The 9102-nt window shown below is 55.5% G+C and overlaps 1 protein-coding gene across 1 annotated transcript; it reads left to right on the forward strand.

The window, feature by feature from the left end:
• The first annotated feature begins 619 nt into the window (after positions 1–619).
• Positions 620–9093, forward strand: LOC117003042 (chloride intracellular channel protein 2-like). The gene is made up of 6 exons (XM_033072663.2): positions 620–1295; positions 5155–5264; positions 5691–5816; positions 6766–6872; positions 7236–7417; positions 7562–9093. Exons 1-6 carry the CDS (start codon positions 1239–1241, stop codon positions 7721–7723), a joined length of 744 nt encoding a protein of 247 aa, XP_032928554.1. The 5' UTR covers positions 620–1238; the 3' UTR covers positions 7724–9093.
• The last annotated feature ends 9 nt before the right edge of the window (positions 9094–9102 follow it).

Raw genomic sequence — 9102 nt, forward strand, 5'->3', positions numbered from 1 at the left:
TATCCAAGCTGGGGGGTGGGGTGGTGAGCTGAGTCAAACATTGGGGATCCCCATTTTGTGCAATGGTACCAGCTCTGTGGTCTGGGGGTGTGGGACAGGTCTTGCCTAAGAGTTAGGCCCGTCTGTGCTGGGAAGCTGTCTCTGCTGTTTCTGCAGCCAGGGTGATCTGAAGCAAACAGTTCCCTCCCATCCTGGGGAGGAAAGCAAGCTGTTCATCCTTCCTGCAAAACAGCCCAGTTCCAGGAATGGGGCCCTGCTGAAGGTCAGCCCTGAACACATCCCACCCCATCCCATCCCATCCCATCCCATCCCATCCCATCCCATCCCATCCCATCCCATCCCATCCCATCCCATCCCATCCCATCCCATCCCATCCCATCCCATCCCATCCCATCCCACCATCTTGCCAAGCACCATGCAGCTGGGTGGCTGCCAGGGTTACTCTGGGGTTCCCCACAGCTCCCCGGCATGCTTCAGCATCTTTTACCTCCTGCCTTAGCTGTTTTGCAATCCTTCCCACCCAAGGGCTGTGCCCTAGCTTCAAACAATCAGTGGCAGGTGCCCAGGCTGCTCCCCTCAGCCTCCCTGAGCCTTTTCCCTGCACAGCCCAGCTCTTTGCAGCGAGAGGTGCTCGGATGTGCCCACGCAGGGATCCCTGAGGGTGGTGGGCTGGGAGAGGAGCTGTACCCTTCCTCTGGGCAGCTGCCTGTCATAATTCATCTGCAGGAGACAGTGAAAAGGTCAGCCAGGTTCACCCCAAACTGATAAAGAAGCCATGGGGCACGGCATACCAGCATGAGGGTGGGAGAGTGGCAAAGGGCCAAGACTGGAGCAGCAGGAGGGGCAACAGGCAAGACACTTCCTCTATAAACCCCTGCTCCCAGCTGGGAAGAGATAGCAGCAGTGCTGCTGTGCTGAGGTGCTGGGGATGCCAGCCCAGAGCTCGGAGGCTCTGCAGGAACTCCTGGGTGGGTGCGATAGACGCTGGATGTGCCCAGATAGACCCGTGCTGAGTCACGTCTGAGAGGCCCTGCCGTTTCCTCCCCTCGCTGGCAGGTCCTGGCGCACACCCCATTGCTCCTCCCTTCTTCAAAAGGAAGAAAGTGTGAGCTCCAGCCCTCTGCGGAGTAAGAGCAGCCAAGAGGCCCAAGCCAGCAGCCCTCTGAAAGCCTTCCCCCATCAGACTGCAGGGGACAGACTCACTCTCCACCACAGCGCTCCCTGCCCACACAGCTGGGATGGAGAGTCGGCAGCACAGCACCACCAAGGAACCTGAGATCGAGCTCTTTGTCAAGGTGGGTTTCGGAGCAGGGGCAGTAACTCTTGGGCTCACCCTCACCAAGATCCAGTGGGGTGCAGGTGGTGGAACTTCATAGGTGTCTTCATGTTCTGTGAGGCTGGAGTTGGGACACATTTCAGTGTCACTCGCCACAAAGGCTGGCTGAATGGTTGCCCAAATGCGGGGACCATGTGTGGTGTGGGGACTGTGGGGTGTCACACCCAGCAGTCTGAAAGATGCCCTGGTCTTGTGATGGTTGTGCACCCTAGAGAAGTGGTAGTGCTGGCAGCAGCATGATGAAGGAGTGGGAGCATTCATGTCTCTCAAAATCCAGAAAAGAGAAGCCCAGCCTGGGAACAGCAAGCAGGAGGGCTGGGAGCAGCCACTTCAACTTCTCCTGAGAGCAGGGTTGTGAAACAAGCATGGGTGGTTCGGGGAGCTGCTGCAGGAGTCCACGTGTGGGCGAGATGGGGCGGCATCTCGGAGGGGGATTCGCTGGAAATGGTTTCTATTTTTCTCCCTGTTAAGCAATTTTCTGAACCCTTTCCTTGGAATATTTGAACACTCAAATTCAAAATATCTGCAGCATCCATGGGCAGTGCAAATAGAGAGGAGCGAAAGCTGGTGACTGGTAACTGTGTCTGCCCACAGTAATGTCAGGGGACCTGGGCTAGTGACAGTGACTAGGGGGCAGTGCCTCTCTGTGCCACCTCATCGAGCTTTTAAGGGTGGTTTATCTGTAGCCACTCAGGTCCATGGGCTTCATTGCTCTTCACCTGGGGGGATTCAGTGCCCAAAAGGACTGGTCAGAGGCACTGGCTTCCCTGGTACAGGCACCCAGCAGTTCTAGGCACTGAGTAGTGCCTTCCTTGGTTAGTAGTTAGACATACTTGCTAGAAAGGATTATCCGAGCCTTCCCAGGAGAGATCTCTTTCATCCCCTTGCCATAATTGTGGCCACAGCACTTCTTGCTGGACATTGAGCTTGGCTGAGCTGAATCTGGACAAGTGTATTCTTAGTAAAAGTAGTCTGAGTGTTGAATTCTCTGCTTAACAGTTCTTCCTGGGATGGCTGGAGAAAAAACAATACATGAGGTGACTGCAATGGCAGCAGCACATTCTAAGGGGTTTTCAGAGGGAAGTGAAACAGAAAACCAACAGCATCATCAGGACTTCCCCTGTGCTGTAATTTAGCGTGAAAAAACTGTCCTGGCTTGTCTGTTCTCAGAAAAGTTGATGCTGTGCCTCCCTTTTCCAGCTTTACCAAAAACTCCATGGCTCTAGCTGCTGACAGGCACCTTCCTGTGCCATCAGCACCTCCCCGAGTTGGGGACGCCCCAGACACGGCTGTTGCTGTGACCAGGGACAGCTGTAAATCATGGGGGAAGCTGGTGCTCCCACAAGCACCTACTGGCATGGCACAGCACGACATGGCATGGCATGGCATGGCACGGCACCCTGCCTGACCTTCACTTTGGCAGATGCTGGAGTTACCATGGTCAGGATGGACAGAGTGCAGAGCAGCTCCCGCTTTACCCTCAGGTTGGGCTGGGTGGCTCCCAAGGGACTGGCAGTTTCTCACTCTGTCACATCCCTGGCAAGGGCATTGTCTTTCCGGCTGGGAGGCTCTTCCTGCCTGGGAGGAGGCTCTGCTCTGCAGCTCCACCAGGCATTTAGCTGCTTCCTGGCTCTCAGGTGGCTGTAGGAGCTGTGGCAGGTCCCATGGGGGCTGAATAATTAGCAGTGCCCCAAGCAGGCAAAGCTGTTCCTCCTCCCACTGCATTTAAGATTGTTTCACCATAGGGAAACCACAGGAACTGTCAAGTAGCTTTGGGGTTTCAATGCCCTATGCAGCCTGGTGATGCCTCAGAAAGTTGGGGCTAAAAGGCTGCAACCCTCCTAGAGGTTCTGTGCTAGTCCATGCTGGGTCTATCTATCATCTGAGGGCAAAAGATTGAGTCAGTGTGTGTCAGTGTGTGCCCCTCCCCCAGTTCCTGCTGCAGCAGGAGGAGCAGCAGAGGTACTTTGAGGAAGGAAGTGAAGAGCAATGACTCCCCCCATCTCCCTGCTGCTCTGTATTTGCCAGGGAGGGAGGGCACATGGCTGCAAGTCTCCCCTGAGGGCTCCTGGCTCCCTGAGGAGCCTGGGCACTGGTGGAGCTCCCCTCCAATTTCTCCAGATAAGGGTTTTGGCTCTGAGCATCCTGGTGTGGGCCTGAGTCTCTCCCTGCAGAGGCCATCCTGCTTTTCTTTTCAGTCTGGTCCAAAATTCTCCATTTCTCTATTTTTAAAAGATAAGGGGGAAGACCAGACAGGCATAGACAGACCTGAAGCAGGCAGTCAGAGTCTGTGCCTAGAGCGAGGGGCACCCCTGGCCTCAGTGACCCCCACCCCACCAGAGTGCTGCCATGGCTCTGCACAGCAGCTCCTGGGGGGACAACAGCACAAATTAAACCCTGTCATTCCCAGCCTTGTGCCAGGGAAGTCAAAGAGAGTGCAGCTGGCAGGGAGAGCAGGGAGGAAAGCACTGATCCTCATTGCTAGGCAGTCACAAAAGCACTTGCTGAGCTGTTGGAGATGGTCCAAAGAATGGCTGTATTTTGGGGTCGTGGGTGGCAGGGGCACTGGGCAGGGGGAGCACAAATGCCCTGCGCTCCTGCCCATGGGCAGCCCTCGAGGCTGTTCTCTGACTCTGCCCTCCAGATCCTTCAAAGGAAGTCTGAGACCCAGTTTCACCCCTTTCCAAAGAAGCTATTAATGACACAGGATGTTCCTGAGCTGTAGCCCCTCTGGGAGAATTTGCTATTAATAGGCACTGAGCAGCCTCATGTGTAGATTCAGATTCACTGTTGGGCACATCCTAGGGAATCAACATTTCTCAGTTCCCATTTCCTTCCTCAGATTTCACAACATAATTTCATGACAGCTGAGCATAAAAAATACTCCCACCCAGGCTCATGTCCCACCACACACTGCTCCATGGTGCAGCATCCCTCTGTGATGGGGCTGGCTTGAGCTGTGCTTCTCTGTGCCAGGGCAAGGTGGCCAGACGAGATGCAGCAGCACGGTTCATGTGCAGCTTAGGAACCCAGTAATTCTCTTTAAGAAGTTGAGTTTCCTGTGAGCCATTTTACCTCTTACTACAGCACAACTTCCCTCTCACAGCAGCGTCTCAGCCAGTTTTTGTGAACGAGGGAACCTACCACATCCTTTTGCCATACTCCTCATAAGGTGTTTCAGTCGTTTTTGAAAAGGATATTTCCAGCTGCTACATAGCAAGGAAATGTTCTTCACTCTGCCTGTGGCTGTGCTCATGCAGAGGGGCTGAAAGGGGTTTCTTTAGAGCTGACAATCATCTCTGTTTCCTCCCAATGCTGTGTGGGATGGCAGCACAAATTCTCTTCTCTCCTGCACTCAGCCTGAGGCAGGCTCTTGGCGTGGGGATATCGTGCCTGGGTCCGTTAAACACACACGAGACTGGAGGCAGGCATGAACAGCACATGAAAACAAGCTGCTCTTTTCCTGGCAAACATGAGCTCATTTCCCTTCTCCCACCCTCTCCAGCCTGGCCTCCTGGCCAAGCGGACCCTCCCTTCCTCCCCATCCATCAGCAGTCACCCTCCACCTTCTCCCCCTGCCTCCTTGTCCGCTTCCTCCGGGCTTTATCTCACATTTCTGGGAAGGATCCGACCCCTGGCATCCTGACTATGCTCTTACGTTCTTTCCAGCGGCCCTCAGGGCCATGGCTGAGGGTGGGTCCTACAGCTGAGCTGCCCCAGTGTCAGGAGGGGCTCCCTGCAGCATGCCAGTAGCTTTACAGTTCCGGGCATCCTGTCTGTGGAAGGGTTAAATCCTCATTTTTCTGCTTTCCTGACAGGCTGGTCTGGATGGAGAAAACATCGGAAACTGCCCCTTCTGCCAGCGCCTCTTCATGGTGCTCTGGCTCAAAGGGGTCAAGTTCAATGTCACCACAGTGGACATGACCAGGTGAGGTGGCATTGAATCCCTGGACTAGCAGAGGGGTGAGACATGCCCTGCTCAGCTTCCCCATCAGGACTTCTTCCCTCTGCCTGCTCTGCAGCCAGTGTGTCACTGCTCAGGGACAATTGCTGCCCACACACTGCCCACCTCACTAGGGGTGCAAGTGTGGGCCAGCACAGGATTGGGCCACCTGCCAGTGTGCACGGCTCAGGGACTCCCTGTCCTGCTGCATGTGAGGATGACTTGAAGGCACCACGGGGCAGATCCAGAGGCTAAGGGACACTTGCCAGCTCCCCAAAGCCAGTAGAGCTGGGAATGTTCTTGGTCCTCTACCCCCTCCTAGCCCTCACCTCTGCTGTGGCCACTTTTCCTCGGGGCTGGTGGAGGCAGATGTGCTACAGGCTCTGAGCCAGCTTGTTTTCTCTGCTCCAGGAAACCTGAAGAATTGAAAGATTTAGCACCAGGCACCAACCCACCCTTCTTGCTGTTCAACAAGGAGCTGAAAACAGACTTCATCAAGATTGAGGAGTTCCTGGAGCAGACCCTGGGTCCACCCACGTAACTGCAAACTCACTCCTTCCCCATTTCGGGGCCTGTCACAGTGCTGTCCCGGGCTTGGCAGATTGCGAGACTGAAGCAGGGTGCCAGGAGGTGCCCCAGGGCAGCCCAGGCAGGCGGGTGCCCCTCCCAGCCCCTGAGCCTGCTCTGCAGGGCGTGCTGGGTCCACCGGGGAGGGCATGGAGATGGCAGGAATGGAAAACAATGAGTGGAAATGCACCAACCATTGCATTCTGAGGGCTGAGGGGGAACATGGGGAGGCCACTGCAGGATCCTGGCACTGGAGGGTTTGCCACTGGCAACCGGTGTGGAGGTAGAGGGGAGTGAGAGACCCCTTGGCTTGTTTATACTCAGTGCACTCAGCTGAGTGAAAGCAAATGCCCTTGCTCGACAGCAGCAATGCAGGTGACCTGTAGGGTGGCTGGAGGGTGGTCCTCACTGAGGAGCCCCCAAATCAGCCTCCCCCATGCCCTGTGTGGCTGCAGCCCCCCACTGCTGCAGAAGAGGAAGCTCAAATGCATTTGTCACCTGCCTCCTTGAATGTGTCTGCCCTTGCAGCACACCCTGGGACATGTCAGCAAACAGAAAACAGTTCCTGAGGAAGTCATGGGAGCTTCTGGCTTCCTGAGACCCCTCTGTGCCAATGTGCATCCTCTGGGCTGGGCCAGAACTGCCTACAAGCAGAGCTCTGCTCTGGGGCTCCATTGCCACCAATGTCCCCAAACTGTGGAGTATTTGCCCTGAGATTATCTCCTGGCAAACACCCAGGATAGAAGACATAGTGCACAGGGTGACAGCTGCAGTAATTCATATCACCATGATTCTCCCACAGCCAGCTGAACACCCCCTGCATCCTCCAGTACCATCCCTGGGATCTACGGCCCAGGAAGTGACACTGCTGCATCCCTACACCATCCCTGCCTGCACTGACATAAATGTCTTTTTCAAGGTATCCACACCTGAGCCCCAAGTACAAGGAGTCCTTTGACGTGGGCAGTGACATCTTTGCCAAGTTCTCAGCATACATCAAGAACCCACGCAAAGAAGCAAATATCAGTAAGGATTGTGGGTTGCTGGACTCTAGTCACCCATGATGCAGCAGGAGAAATGCTTTTGTCTGCTGGCAAATCCTGCCATCAGGTTAAGGTTCCTGCTGCCTGTCTCACCAACGCCTCCTTTGGGAAGTGAAGGGGCAGATGGGAAGGATAAAGGCAGTTCTCTGCTCCCTCCACAGGGATAACAGCAGAGCATGGGGAACAGACACTGGCCAGGGTCAATGTTGTGTCCTGATGGTGTGGCCCTGAGGGCTTTTTCCCTCTTTGCAAAACCTGTGGGAAGCTCAGCCAGCCCAGCACAGCCTAAAGCTTGCCTGGGAGCCCAGGGCACACACTCACTACTCTTGGTTTCTTGCCTTCCCAGATTTTGAGAAGGCCCTGCTGCGGGAGTTCCATCGCCTGGATGTCTACCTGAACACGCCTCTCCCAGAGGAGATTGACCAGGACAGTGTGGAGGACGTCACCGTTTCCAAGAGGAAATTCCTGGATGGAGACCATCTGACTCTGGCTGATTGCAACCTCCTGCCCAAATTGCATATCATTAAGGTAATAGCACTGGCCCCCCGGGCCGGGCTAGCGGGGGCATCTGCTCCAAGAGGAGTGGACAGGGAGTCCCCCTGCCAAAGCCACAGAGGGAGTCTCCCTCAGGTCTTGGGAGTTTCAGCCTCCTCCTCCTTCACTCTACTCTAGATTGCAGCCAAAAAGTACCGTGACTTCGAGATCCCAGAGGACATGACGGGTGTCTGGCGCTACCTCAACAACGCCTATGCCTGTGATGAGTTCAATCACACCTGTCCTGCAGACGAGGAGATCGAGCACACATATGCCAGCGTTGCTAGGAAGATGACCTAACCGTAGGGTGGGGTGGGCTGGGCTGGCAGCATTACCTCGCTGAGCCCTCCAACTCTGCAGCCCTGACAAACAAAACCAGCCGATGGAGAGACTGGAGAGGGTTTACAGCATTGCTAGCTCCTACCTTTCAGAAACAGCACCTTGCTTCACCTGCCACTGCCTCCTCCTCCCATGCCGCTGGCTGCACCCCTGGGCGCCAGCAGGGCTGACCACATACACACACTGCTCCCATCTGGATGTAGTTGCATCCCTACTCCCTGAGAATGTTTCTCACAGCCTGTGACTGTGTGTCATGGGAAAAGCTGAGCAGTAGCCTCCTGCAATGGTGCTTTCATGGAATAGGTGAGACCCCCAGCCAGGCCAGCCCAGCCTCCCCATCCCCATCTGTCAGCCCGGTGTGGTCCCAGCCGTCCTGTGCTTGTCGTGGAATCCCAGGGCTGGAGCTGTTTGCATTCACTTGTTGCCAACCTGCTCAGCACCTGGGGCTGGAATTTGCGCAGCCCTCTCTTCCAAAACATCAGCTCCCTCTGAAGATGTGGAAAGGCTCTGCCCTGGCAGCTCATCACAGTGAAAAATGCACTCACTGTTGAGGGCTGTGACACGGGTCTGACCCCATGGACATGGGGATAGGTGGGTGCTGGGGGTGATGCCTGGTGCAACAGTGCCAGGACCAGGAGGAAACAAAGGGTCAGGGGACTTGCAGAGGGCCTGGGGGTGAGGGGCTGAGGATCAGAGCATCCCTCCCACCATTACAGTGCCCAGGGCCACGTGCTGCTGGCTGCGAGGTCCTGCTCAGCTCCTCCCATCTCAGAAGCCTCTGTGCCTTGCAGAACCCTGCAGAGGGTGCAGCCATGCCCTAGCTCCGTCCCCCCCTAGTTCCCACCAACGCTTCTGGAACCTGAGGCTGGAGCAGCCACAGGGTAGCGCACGCATTTAGTTTCCACACCGGAAAGCCCAGGAGAACAGGCAGCAGCTGTTTGGCTGTGGAAAGGTGTGGACAGTGTCCCTTGGCTCAGCATGCCTTCACGTCCTGTGTCAAAGCTGCTCTGCACAGCCATGACATCCTCTGTTCCCCCTCTGAAACCTCCAGCTCCCCCAGGACTCCCACCAGAGCTTGAGAATTCAGCCAGCCCTCCCTAAGCAGCCCCAGGGCAAATGGATACTGTACAGTGGGCACGGTGGGTTCTGTGGGAACTGAAGAGAGCAGAGCCTCCTCAACCCTCACTTTCCTCTTTGCACTAAAGGAGTGTCCTTGCAAGCCTGCCTTATCTCAGATAGTGCTGGGTTTGGGGGCCGGGTTTGTTACTAATGGGTTTTGGTTTGTTGGTTTTTATAAATTAAGAACAGCAATAAACTGTGTTTTAATATGCCTTTCTGGT

The sequence above is a fragment of the Catharus ustulatus genome, chromosome 14 (genome assembly GCF_009819885.2).
Source record: "Catharus ustulatus isolate bCatUst1 chromosome 14, bCatUst1.pri.v2, whole genome shotgun sequence".
NCBI lineage: Eukaryota > Metazoa > Chordata > Aves > Passeriformes > Turdidae > Catharus > Catharus ustulatus.